General features: G+C 41.3%; 1 protein-coding gene across 6 annotated transcripts in view; it reads left to right on the forward strand.

Annotated features, from left to right (window-relative positions):
* Window positions 1–13,755, forward strand: part of MYRIP (myosin VIIA and Rab interacting protein) — a 233,627-nt gene that overhangs the window by 92,195 nt on the left and 127,677 nt on the right. For 5 of the 6 annotated variants that reach the window (XM_026842007.1, XM_026842001.1, XM_026842004.1 and 2 more), the window contains exon 2: window positions 11,543–11,764. In XM_026842007.1, the coding sequence (XP_026697808.1) occupies window positions 11,543–11,764 (222 nt within the window). Of the gene's footprint in view, window positions 1–4,239; window positions 4,257–11,542; window positions 11,765–13,755 lie in introns of all 6 variants that reach the window. The other variant, XM_026842005.1, reaches the window with a different exon arrangement.

Consider the following 13,755-nt stretch of genomic DNA (forward strand, 5'->3'; position numbering starts at 1 on the left):
AGAAGGAAGGGAGAGAGAAATAAATTATTATAGGTCCTGTAGCCCCTGTCTGTCTTGCAGTGCACTCCCAGATGTCTCATTGAAAACTTTTAACTATTCCTAAGGGGGTGACTTTGGTAACATCTGTGTTGCTAGATGAGCCACTTGAGATTGCATCCAAAATCACTTGGGGCTGGCTCCCTCCAATGTAGACTGCTTAGTGCTCAGTCCCACATTTTTTTTCTGGGCTGCCTGGAGCCTCTCTAGTCTCAGGACATTAATGTAAGAGTTTGTGCGGTTTTTGTTTGTTTCAACTTGTCTGAAATAAGGTGAAGGCATGCAGGGACTCACCACAGTCATATGGTACCACCTCAAACTGAGGGGGCGCCCTGTGCCGGGGTGTTACAGGAGAGCCTAGAGGTGGCAAGAGATTTGACTTGGGAGGTGGGAGGGACATGACATATATGACGACAGTGTAGGACAGAGGGAGTCAAATGGGGAGCAGTTTTCTTGCCTACAGACTCTTGGGAAGGGTCCTTGGTGTATGGTTTTACGTTTGGAAACACGGCTGAGATGTGGTTTTGATTGGATCTAGTTGACTTGGTTTGTTAGAGGCTGGAAGGGAACTAACACGTATGCAGTGTGTGGTCAGTCCTGCCGCTTTCTCCTCAAGGCAGGGACTTCTCACATTCGTCCCCTGCTTCAGCATGGTGTCCCTCTCACAGGAGACAGTTCTCCACAAATTTTCTCTGAAGCGAGTCTACTCCATGGGATGCATTCTTCCCAAGATGCTCCAGTGTGGATCACCCCTGTGTGTTGCAATCCTTCCAGTGCCATACTACACAACAGCAGGGGCTTCTTCCTACAGAGTCCCATCCTTCCTCAGGTGCAGTCATCTGCTCTGGTGTGGGGTCCTTCACGGGCTGCAGGTTGTCATCTGCTCCACCATGGACCTCCATGGGTGGCAGGGGGGCAGCCCTGCCCTCTCACCATGGGCTGCAAGGGAGTCTCTGCTCCAGCACACTTTCCCCCCTTCCTCCTCCTTACTTCCACTGACCTCAGTGTTTGCATAGATGTCCCTTTCACAACAACTCCACCACTCCAACTCCTCCCAGGTTCCCCTTCTTAAATACATTACCACAGAGGTGCAGCCACCATCTCTAATTGGCTCAGCCTTGGTGCAAAGGTGGGTTCACCTTGGAGCCAGGGGAGCTTTGAGAAGTTTCTCACAGGGGGCTACCACTATAGCACCCTCCTCCCCTCCTAAAACCCCCCACCATACATGCAAACTCAGCCCAAATAATGAGAAAGGAAGAAAACCTTTTTAGCTTATCATCACTTGTGGTTGATGTCCAACATGAAAGCACATATTTTGGCCCTTCTCAATAGATCAGTTAAACCCAAGATTTACCCAGAAGGTCCTGCACCTACAGCAGAAGTGCTTGTCCCTAGTACTGGTGAAATATTTAGCCTCAGAACAGCCTACCTGGCTGCAGAGTGGTCTCTAACTGACATAGGAGGGCAGATGAGAAAGAAGAGTGAGGAAAAAAGGTGTGTTAAAACCCAGATTTATTTTCATGTGTTCCATGTGGCAGTATTAAAATGGGAGGGCAAAGTTCTCCATACTTGCAACACTACTTCTTGGAAAAGATAATTTCAACTTTTGCGTGATTTCTGATGTCCCCAGAGCTCCCCAGAATATCTGCTCTGTAATTCAAGACCTGCTTCTCCCTTGCTGCTCCACTTGCCCGCAGAAGATTTCAAAGCCTATCAGTTAAATGCAGTACACAGTCTGTGCTCCTGTGATATCCAACATGACAATAGAAAAAGGGGTTAAATAAAATGTCTCTTGACAATTTATGGGTTTACAAAGTGAGAAGAAGCAATTTAAAATAATACCAGTGTATTATTTATTTCATTTATCTATGCTCTGTATTATCAGTTCCAACTGATGATAGACACTGATTGACAGTACTTTGTGCCAGCAAGAGAAAAGAAAACTTCCCTTAAGAGCCACTAGCACAGTGTCTGTAGAGTAATGTAGCAGCAATCATTCATTTTGTGAAACAGCTTCACCTGAGTGTGAAATTGTTAACAGTTTAGGATAGAGCCTGGTATGAGAAGCAAGGTAGTGGTCTGGGGCAAGCGAACCACAACTTACTTTGGTGCTGACTGAATCTGGTCACTCTCTAATAAATACAGTGTCTGATACACATTTTTTAGACAAAAGTAAGCACTGAGTAGATTGGCATTTTTCTGGTTCTGTCAGCAGTTTAACTAGTTCAACTGTGATTACCACAAAGCTTCCACAGGTTGGCCTTCACAACATTTATCTTGTATTTAATAAGAAATATGAAGGTGTCAATGCAATTCTTTTTGCATCATCAGAAGTGTTTGCAAATGTATTAGAAAATCAAAACCCAACAACAGTGTTTCCACTGTGCTGGATTTCTTTTTCTTAGAAAGAGATTATTCCCAGAATCTGTGATACTTTTTAATGCCAGTAACTAGTTGAGTTTTTTTATAGTGCTGTCGCAGGTTGTAGAAGGATAACTGTATTTTGTAAAGGTAGGGTATACATCTGTCTTTTAGTGCTAATTTATTCAGCTCCAAGGAACATTGGTTGAGGCAGATGGGGTATGTCAGTGGGCTAGTAGGGAGTCCATTTGGTCCCCACATTGTTGTTGCAAAGGCTTGTTTAAAAAATACAGAAACGGGGGTTTATTCTTATACGTCACTTAAATTTAAGCATAAAATCAAGTTAACCTAAGCTCCTAAACAGTTTGCTATCCTATGAGACCTCTGATGGCACTGAAGTTGCGTGCCAGTCAGCTCACCTTTCATGTGTCTGCTTCTGTTATTGTTGCCTTGACAGGGTTCATACCGTTTTGGTAGCCATGTCATGTGTGCTGTGGACATAGTGTTCGGTCTGAATGCACAGTGGTCACTAAATCCTTATCATTTTTTTTTTTTAAGGGCAACAGGATGTCATTTTAGGCCTTTTGAGTTAAGCAACAACAGGACAAGACTTTGAAAACAGCTGTAGAGAATTTAATGGGACAAGATCATCAATTACTATATATGCAGCACCATCAGTATTTGCTTCTACTCTTGAAAAAAGAAGGAAAGCAAAATAAAAAGTGAGATTTGGTAGGAATAACTACTGATTTTGTAGAAATTGAATTTTATAGAAATGAAAAGCTGAAGAGAAAAAACCCTTAAGAGTTGCTAGGTCTTAGATAAAATAATGCAACCGCAGTTGGAGTAATTGGACTGCGCAATATTCATCTTCCTGATTTTTGATACAGGTGACTTGCTCATAAATAGTTATGAGTCACTTAGTCCTTGAATGCTGAGGTGTCCCATCCCATTGTCTCCCCCCAAAGACTTTGTGTTTTGCTTTGGGCTGGTTCTGATGTTCCTTTTTCTTTCCCATTTATGGTGCACTTTCTGCTGTCTAATCCAACCTGAAAGTCAACTACTGCTTCTGGACCGATATCTCTCTGCACAGATTAAAGTGATATGTGTTCTTCGAAGGCTTCCCAACTGCAATTGGTGTGTTTGCATGTGTACTAGCATGGCTTTTAGACAGCACCAGCAATGTGTAGAATACTAATAGACGTACTAAGTGTTAAATATTGCACGAGGCACAAGTGTGCCTGTGTTGATAGGAGCCTAGAAAACATCATATCATTTTAAAACAATGAATTAACTTGACATTTGCTGCAAAGGGGTATAGTACTATCCTGCGCTCTACTTTTTTTAAAGAGAGTAAGTAGAGTTTTACCAGGGACAATTTAGGAGAGACATAAGAGAAACAGGTGTGTGTGGTGATGGTGTTGCACTGCCTGGGACTAGAGAGTTGTGTTAGATGCCCATCTTGATGGTGAAGAATAAACTGCCTGAGTAGAAGAGGCAGCTAAAAGAAATGAGCACTGAACCCTTAGAGAGTAAATAATGATGGAGGTATATGGCTGCTGGGAGAATTTGGTTCTTACTGTATATAGCAGGGGAAAAGGATATATGACTCTGTCAGCATATAGCTTCATCACTGTTTGCACCGTGTCACACTTTGTGGCATAGAGAGCATGGAAAGGATGAAATGCTGAGTTGCTCTCCTTGGCAGTTCTGGCTAGTTAACTCCTGGGCAGGGATTGGAGAGGGGCTGTAAACCTTCCAGTGAGTGTTTTCCCTAAATTTAGCAGCATTGCACTAAGCTGGTTGGTCTGCTTCTGGGGGTTGTGGGGATCAGGAGGAGAGAGGAAGAAAGGGCAGAGGTGGGAATCGCTTCTAGCAATCTGAGAACTTGGACATCAAATTGAAAATTTGAATGAGATAAAAATTTCTGTCACAGTCACCCTGTGACCCTCATTGTGCTAGTAACTAAGGAGTAAGAGACTGTCAGGTTTTGCAGATATTAAAAGCTTTACCCCCACTCCAGAATCTGGTGCATATCTGGCAGGTCTAAGAAGAGCAGAGACAGGGATACTGTGTACACTTCAGCCTCTGAGTAGGAAAAGCCATTTGTCCTCCAATATTGTAACTTAGAGGGCATTAGTGGGACTTGTATTTTCAGCTGATCTTTGTATCCCAGGGAAACTCCCATACCAACAGACCAGTCTTGGACTGACTGTGTCAGTGGAAGAACACAAGCTGGAGCTGATAAAAATGGCTTCTCCGAAAGGCTGGAAGCAGACACATCATAACTTGTTCACCTGCTCCCCAGACTATGTAGAAATGAGGTAATGGCCTCAAGTTGCACCAGGGAAGGTTTAGACTAGATATTAGGAAGCATTTCTTTACAGAACAGGTTGTTAGATGTTGGAATGTGCTTCCCAGGGCAGTGGTGGAGTCCCCATCCCTGGAGGTGTTTAAGAGTCGGGTCGACATAGCGCTGAGGGATCTGGTGTAGTTGGGAACTGTCAGCGTTAGGTTAATGGTTGGACTGGATGATCTTCAAGGTCTTTTCCAATCTAGACAATTCTTTGAAACCCAGATCTCATGCTAAAGCAGAATGTCCCAGGAACTTGCATGTGTAGGTGAGTATGAAGGGTGCCTGGCCAATAGAGTGCCTGAAGTTCTTGCAGGAACTCTGGTGGGAAGAAATGTTTTAAGGCTCTTAATCATGGTCAAACTAACATTAAAGTCAGTTTTAATATAAATTGGTGATCTTCATGGACCGCTTTGAATCTAGTTTGAGAGGGGAGATAGTGCAGATGCAGAGACCAGTTACACTGCTGAGCAGAACACTGCTCCCCTAAGAAAAGCCTGCTGTCTGCTGCCAGCTATCACTAGTCTTTGAAGGACAAAAGGCTCCAATGCCAAGTGAATAAAAGGTAGCTTATTTTATGAAATAGATGTAATTTGAATTAAGAGGACAGGAAACAGAAGCCCTCATATGTAATACTGAAGGATGAAGTTTCTAATGGTCTTTGATAAGTTGTGGTCAAAGCGCTGCTTCTCTGTTCAGCAGGAGAGAGTGATATGAAGAAAATGGGATTTTTTTTGTAACTTCTAGGGACGTTGTCCCTTTGTTTTCCTCTTTTCCTGTGCAGGCAGCTAGAATAGATTTAACTTCTACTCTTTACTGGGGAAGATAAAAGGTGATTAAACAGTAGGAAAAATTGTATTTGTCCATCACCCAGGAAAGCAACAGTGTAATTGGGAACCACACCAGCTGGACTTTACCCTTAAGCTGACAGGTACCAGTCTGAAATGGAGACTGATGTGAGGTGAGAGTAAGCTGGATACAACCTGATAGTTGGAGATGTTCCCTCAGAGAAAAGCAGAGGACCTGGGTTTCGGGGAGCCTGGCAGACAGACTTGCTTATACAGACTCTGTCTTGGAGGCTGGCATGCTGCATTGTGGCTGACTAATATTATCCTTTCCAGAAGACTGTCTCTGCTGCTGCCAGTGGTAGTGGTCCCATTGCTTTCCCATAAATGCCTCTCTGTGAGGCTGCTTTTCACAGGGTAATTGGAGAATCTTCCCAAAACTGGACTCCTGAATAAAATAAACTGGACACACCCTCACCTCATCTCCTACCTCCCAGAGGAGTGTGCTAACTGTTGGTGATGTACTTCTATCTGTGAAAGGCCTAAATGTTTCCTAAGGCAAGCCTGAGCAAGGTGCCCAGGCCTCATGAGTGCCTTGGCTGCTTTGGTTATGCATCTGTCTTGCTCTATGCTCCGGTGAATATTTGTAAATAATTTTATGTAATCTTACCATAAAGGCCATTCAACCTGATGTCTAAGTTGGTGGTAGTAAGGATGTTAAGTCTCCTTCAAATAGAGCAGAGACCTAAATTAATCTTTCACATCCCAGGCAAACGTCTCAAGTGCTGATCTGTTGGAGGAAAAAAGGCATGGTATCTCTGCTACCCAAATCACTGGGTGAGTCAAGCCAACTGTCAGATTTCCACCAGGAACTGTTCTCCTTGTTATATTGAAAACAGGTGGAATTTCTTAGTTTTATGTTACAGTATAGCTAACCATAGCCTTCAGTCCTGCTGTTTTATGAATTCCCTTACACTGCTGCCCCCAATGGAGAGGCTTTGAGTTTGATCATACTAGCCTTACACATGTAGCAATGCCTTTTTTTAACCTGTTTCTCAAGCACATCATAGGCTTCTTTCCAGATTTTTTTAAACCTCACAGTATTATCTTACTATGGCAAGTTGCAAACATGTATATAACTGTTGACTTTACAGTTTAAGATTGTAGCTTCACCTGCCCCCAGCCCTTGTGTATGTAATCACGTATCACAAGTAATGCCTCTTGGGGGAGGAAGTGTACAGGGCTGTCTAGGATTTGTTTCACTGATTAAAATGTAGAATAATTACAGCCATTGAGCTTTGTGAATATTAAACGGTAGCTCAGAGAAATAAGCATCTTTATCACACTACCAGTTTAAAAAAAAAAAAAAAAAAAAAAAATCTTCTATAACAGAAGATTTGGAAAAAAAGCAGAAAGGCTTTTCTCAAACAAGCTCGTATTTCTGTGTTCAGGAAGTGCAATTATATACAATAACCAATAGTTTTAAAGACATTTATCAGGGGGGAGGGCATTGTTCAAAACATTGAAGAATTATGTTTGAACCCGCCAGCTTGTTTTTGAAGCTGAGGTCATTGCAATCACACAGGGAAAATGCCTCAGTCCTGTTAAATCCCACAAGAACAGCCCTGTCCAGAGCACAAACAGATCATTATTACAGTCCTGCATCAAATACATCGTATCCTACTTGCTAATAAGTAGCAATTCCGCTAGCTGTATACTGTGCAAGTGACTTGAAACAGTTTTCTATAGATAAGGCTGTCAGGTCTTGTGGTAAAAAAAATATTTGAGGGGCATTTGCTGTGAGTATTAGTTGTAAATATGTTGCTTACAATAATACAGCAGTGGCTAGAACTATATGGTCACTAAATGAAAGATGCTATAAAGCTGTTTTGTATGTATTTATATTTAGATCAGACAAGTTTATTGTTGCCATCATGACTTTTACTGTTATTGCTATTGTACAGCAGATAAACTGAAGCATGTAAAAAGCTGGTGACTTTGGACAAATCACTCTGTAAATCAGTGGCAGTGAAAAGCAAGGAAAGCAGTCCTGTAGCTTCAGTTTGCCAGGTTTCGTCCTACATTTAGAAGTCTGAAGCAGTGTTATTTGTAGAAAGAAAAGGGGCTGCCAGTTTGTGGAGTCCAGAGATGATTTAACAGACAAGGTATTTCAGAGAGGCTGTTGAAGAGCAGCTATGCAATGAGATCTGTTGCATATCTGCACAACTTGCCAGCCACATCTCAGCAGTGTCCTCCCTTGCAATGTGCTGTACAGTACCAGTCTTCAGCATAACATGATACCTAACTTACCATATCAGTTGTAAACCACTGTAGGAAGCAACAGAGCAGAATATTGTACTTCTCACAACTTCAGTAAAAATCCTCTTAGCCACTAAAAAAGAAATAAACCATGACAATAAAAGCTATTTAAATTTAAAAAAAAAAAAAAAAAAAAAAGGAAAAAAAAAAAAAAAGGCAGCAAAAACTGTAGCAGGTGAAGAGGGGAAGACAACTGTTCACCCTCAGAATATGATAGCAAAACCTACATGCAAAGCAGTATACTAGAAAGTATTCCTAACCTAACTGTGTGTAAGATTGTGTGCCAGGAGTCATCACCCAAAACATCAGCTGAAATGAATTACATATTTATTATGCAAACTGTTGCAGATCAATTCATACAAATCTCTGGAAAAATCTAAATATGCATCTGTATATTTTGGAACTTACAGTTCAATAAAATGTTCTTTGACAGAATTAGTCTTGGTGACAGATGTGTTGGGTATCTATTGAGTATTCTATGCTGGTTTTGTATTTATAGGCAATCGGTGAAATGCAGCCACTCAAAAAAGAAAATTAAATCCAATATTAGATTCATTCAAACAGCAGGAGTTCTCTTCTCTGCAGATCATTATTACTATGTTATACATAACTGTAATAGATGAGTGTTGTCAGTTGTGACTTCAATGATGTGAATAAATTCTGTCATTTGTGGTTCCCACTCTTCCATCCTTTCCTCAAAAGGGAAATTTTCTGTGCAGTCTTTTTTTGCTGCTTCTTTTATTTGTGCACACATTATATATATACACCTATAAATACATTATGTTCCCTCCTAGGGGAATTAATGCTGGGGAAAGTAAGCGCATGCACATTCTTCCTCTTTTCTGTCGTATCCTCCTCATCTCTGTTTTGTTGAGGGAGGAAGGGGGAATGTTTGTAAAGGCTGTGTGCTTTGACCTCACCCTTAGAAAGAGTCATCTCCTGCAGAGGTAGCTGTCATCCTTTTGGAAGCAAGTTTCACTGCATGAGAGGATCAGTGTTGCTGCCTGCTCTCCTTTCCTTCGACCATTGTTACAATCTTCTTGCACCAAGCTGTTTGAACGTCCTGAAGGTACAGTCTGAGACTTTCAAACTCAGGATGCCTCAAACTCCGACTTGTACCTCCTGATTTCCAGTGCTACAAACTTTCTCAGTGTATTGAGGTTGGAGCTCACATTAATCATCCTGCTCACAGTAATCATCGAGCTGAAGTCATATGCAAGTGAAGTTTTCTCAGTATTGCTGGGAGTAAACCAAAGCTTTCTTTCCCCTTTTACTATGTAATTTTCCTCAAACCAGGCAGATTGAGTTGCCTACCAGTGTTGTGCAGCACTGCCTTCATATGAAACCCATCTTTTACTTCCGAGGAAAGAGTGTGGAGTGTAGCCTTTTGGCCTCAACTAACAAGTCCAGTTGACAGTTCCTTTTGCCATTTGACTTCTGATAGAAACTAGAATAGCCTTTGGCAGATCGTGCATGAGGGCCTTAATTTGTTACAGCCATCAGAGGGATGTGCATTGCTTTCTGTTCTGTTCTGCCTGGTTTCCTGTGGAAATGAGGCTTTTTCTGTCATTCTCTCTCTTTGCCAGCCTGTCCAACCCTATCCTACTGACTTTTTGAATCCATTGGCCAATTTTAGTCCTATTTAACAGTGAGGCAGATGTGTTAATGATATTAAGGTTCTACCACTGTAATGAGTGTTGGCAGTCAGATAGAGGAGAGAGATGTAATTAATGCCTGTACTGATGAAAAGGCTTCAGTGTGTGCTCAGCTTTTTCTAGGTATCAGGCTTTATTAGCCCTGTTGTGAACAAAACTGCCTGTTTTTATATTGTGCGAGCATTATTGTAGTGCTTTAATAGGTGGCTTTGCATCTGTGGTTTATCTTGCTATCCTTCATAAGTGCCCTAATGAAGGTTCAAAATTGAACATGCCAGTGTTGAGTGTGCAGGCTGATACTACCAGTGCTACTAATTCTAGGAGATAATAGAGCAGCATGAGGACAGAAATCCTTTTATTAACTGCTCCTCCTGACCTTGATTCCTTAGCTGTTATCATCTTATGGGGAGGCCAGCATCTGCTGCCTGGGGTGTCCAGCCTGAAGCAAAGATTGTAGCATCTTGGACTGCTGTTAGAATCATAAAGCTTATTTACTTGAAACACCCAAGAATGTTTACTTGGGTTTGAGCAGCTGGTCTAAGATAGCCAAACCTTTGTACAGGGGACAAACAGCAAAAACATACATTGTTTTGAAGTTCTAAATTTATAAAAGGTATGTATCAGGAATACGGTTAAATATGATGTATGTGCAAGTTCAAAAATTCTGTGCTTTAGATCACTGCCTTAATTGCCTTTTAGGCTTGAAGTTTAGAATTGACCTGTCAGACTTTGATAAAATAGGCTGTTTTAATTTTGAGTTATGAATCTGATGCAGAAGTGGCAAATACGATGATTTATAGCTGAGTAATGTGAGTCTTTTTAACATTCCAGGCTTGTCTCATAACGATGCTTATAGGTGGTCTTGGTTGAGTTCCGGAATAAATATGCAATAACTGTCTTCTTTTTTTCCTGTGGCAAGATATTTAAGCATTAATTTAAGTGTATGTCAGCATGTCATGACTCTCCTCCTGCAACTTGGTCTACCTCTTGTGGTACCTTTAAATTTTGTTTAGACTTTTGTGTTACTCTAGTCTTATAAGTAGTTCTCATCAGCAATTGGAAATAGTAAGCTAACCACCACTAATTCAGAGAAACAGAAGAAATGAGTATGTGTACATGTACACTGTTCTATAAACTTTCATTTAACATGTTTTTCAGGAATCCTGATTTTTTGTTTTTTCTCTTAATGTGTATCCTAGTTGTACATGCCAGAAACTGTGTGATGAGTTTGAAGACTTGTCTACTTACACAACCGTTCCTTCTGGATGGATAGTTTTATTACTCTTATCATGGAACATATTGCCTAGTTTGTAAAATATCAAAAGCATTGTAAAAACAGGAGGTATAAAATTACTGAATACCACAAACTCTTTTTTTTTTTTTTTTTAATAAATGAGCTTTTCTGCTGGAATATAGAAATTTTTTTACACTTTCTCAAACAGTTGGCAGTTGCCTTAATATTGGTCCAAACTATTAAAGCACCCAAATCTCTCTGAAATTAAGTATGTGATTAACCTTCCTTGACAAATTTGAGCTATTATGAATAATATGACCCCATAGGTCAGAAGAAAGCAAACTTAGCACTTTTGTTGTCAAAACTGTTGATTCTTAGGATTTTTTATTACTGTGCAACAAGCCTTTTGACTTTCATAGACTGATTTTTTTTATTTGTAAAGTGTTTTGAAAGAGCCCTGAATTCTCAAATGTTGCTACGGCTTTCCACAGCTGGAGTATCTGGAGCAGTGGCCTGGCTCTCCTGAGAGTTGTCTCGCTGCAGCAGAGTGGAGGGAGGTTGTTTGCCCAGGCTCGTGACTCAGAGCATTTAAATGGATCAGCCATGTGTGACTCCAGGGAATATAGGAGGTTTTACTTCCCAATTCTGGATTTAGAATCTACATTTCTGACATTTATTTCACACCTGCAGCAGTTATTTGAAGAGTGTAACATGAAGATGTGGAAAGAGGAGAAAGGAAAAGGGGATATTTCCCATTGAAATTTTGTTTATGTTTTTGTTCTTTTGCTTTTCATTCCAGTGAAATGAAGCAGAAGTTGGATGAAGAGGGTAACAAGTGCAGCATCCTTTCCAAGCAGCAGAAGTTCAACGAGCACTGCTGTATTCGCTGCTGTTCCCCTTTCACATTTCTTATCAACAGCAAACGACAGTGCCAAGACTGCAAGTACAACATCTGTAAGAGCTGCAGTTCTTATCAGAAGAAGGAGAAGGCTTGGATTTGCAGTGTCTGCCAGCAAGCAAGGTAAAGGTCTATTAGTCAGCAACCTGTGTAAAGCAGCTGTGGCCTGAGCTGAGCTTTTCCTTGTATTTGTCAGGAGTTAACTGGCGGGATAGGACATGAAGTACCTGTTTATGTAGGGATTGATTGGTTCCTGCTGTGTGACATGCCTGGTTTTGGGGGAGATTAATTTATTCTGAGAGTGTTGGGTTACCTGTTGCATTTTCCAGGCTTGCTTAGCTGGACTGATGAATCAGCAAGCAGTAATTGGACTTAACTTGAGTAGGGCTGGGATCTCCTGAAATGCCTGGGTTACTAATAGAACCTGAGCACAGATGGTGGTAAGGCAGTTAATCATTTTGCAGCAAATCCCACTGATGAGTGGGGAGTGGAAGGAAGAATATCGGTGATAGATCATCCAGCTGTGACTGTGTTTTGGAGTGCTTTTCTAAATGCCAGCTTATTGGGGGGGGATGTTTTGGGCTTACTTTGGCAAATAACCAGAGAAAATAATGGTGCAACCTGTTACAATTCTTGACATCTGTTCAGAATATGATGCCAGGCTTCTGTTTGCAGAGGGTATCAGGGATTTACTATCTCACCCTTTTGAGGCTATCAGAGCCACATTTAAATGTAACACCAGAAAAAACAAAGCAAATTTAAGCAAACACATAGCAGCAGCAAAGGGGCCATTCCTTGTATGGTGACTGTGATAGTCCTTCTTGTCTGCATTGCAGGCCAGGTTCCAAAAGCAGCCAAATTTTGAACATTGGTGACTAAAGCAGCTGAACAAATGTGACAAAGATGGCTGTTTATTCATCTTTCCCTTTAGTGGAGAACACAGGATGAAAACAAGAGCCAAGTCCCTTTCCAGTGCTATATGATATTCCTGTGCTCTCCAAAGACTCATTGCTCCCACATGTTTCCTATCAACACCCATTTGAAATTTAAGCTTTCACACAGTATTTGTGAATGAAGTGTGCACCCTTTGACACAGGACCTTAAAATCACAGGGATCCTAGATAAATGATGCTGTGTTTCCAAATGTCAACCTTTGAACCTGAAGGAAGTTGTATCCTCCAGGGCACCTGCTCCTTCTCTGTCTTTTACCTTGCAAAACCTACACACACCCCCTTTCCTCTAGTGAGGAGGCAGAACAACAAGCATATCTTTGCCAGCAACATAGAGAGCTGTGGAGCTAGTGCTTGTTTCTACTGTAGTCACTCAACCATTTCATATTACATGTCTTTTTTCCACTTCTCCTGAGTTCACCCATACGGGTAGCAGAACAGGCAGCAGGTTTGTGGATGCTGATGAACTGCACTTAAAATAGTTTTTGCTGACTCCACAAAAAAGTCTCAGAATAATTTAATTTCAGAACAAAACCCTGTAGCTTTATTAGAAAAATGCTATTCCTGACCCTTGAAGTCGGTGCTTTTCTCACAATCCTGTGCAACCCTCAGAGTCACCTGTAACTCAGTTATAAACATTTTCTTTATTTACAAGACCTGAGACACAGTTTGAGTTATTTTTCAGTGAATAGATTAACTGACACTGCTGCTAATCATTTTATGATCTGGTTTATTCAGTGGACTGTGTGACTTACAAATCCCTGTAGGGGAAGCAGGGGCAACGTTCCTCAGGGGCTGCTGAGGTGTTTTGGTTTGGTGGGGTACTTTTTCTGGTTTTAGAGGTTTGGGGGAGGTGGCATGTTTTTTGGTTTTAACTATCAGTTAGTATTTCTTCCAGGGAAAAACACAGGGGGAAACACCACAGGATTGTGAGTTCCTGTTACTTTCCCAGTGATTTATCTCTCAGATAGAGTGTGGGCAGTGCTCTCGTGCGCCTCCCCAGATTCTATTTTTCCTTTTAATAAGATAGCACAAGTAGTGGAGGTGGTTCTTGATTTATCTGCTGCTTGTCTGCACATACTACAGCACAATAGATATGAGCTAGAAATACCTTGGAGAACTGCATTTTCACGTTGTTGTTCGCCGCCCCCCCCCACCCATCGG

The sequence above is a fragment of the Athene cunicularia genome, assembly GCF_003259725.1.
Source record: "Athene cunicularia isolate RWA chromosome 2 unlocalized genomic scaffold, athCun1 chr2_part1, whole genome shotgun sequence".
Classification (NCBI taxonomy): Eukaryota; Metazoa; Chordata; class Aves; order Strigiformes; family Strigidae; genus Athene; species Athene cunicularia.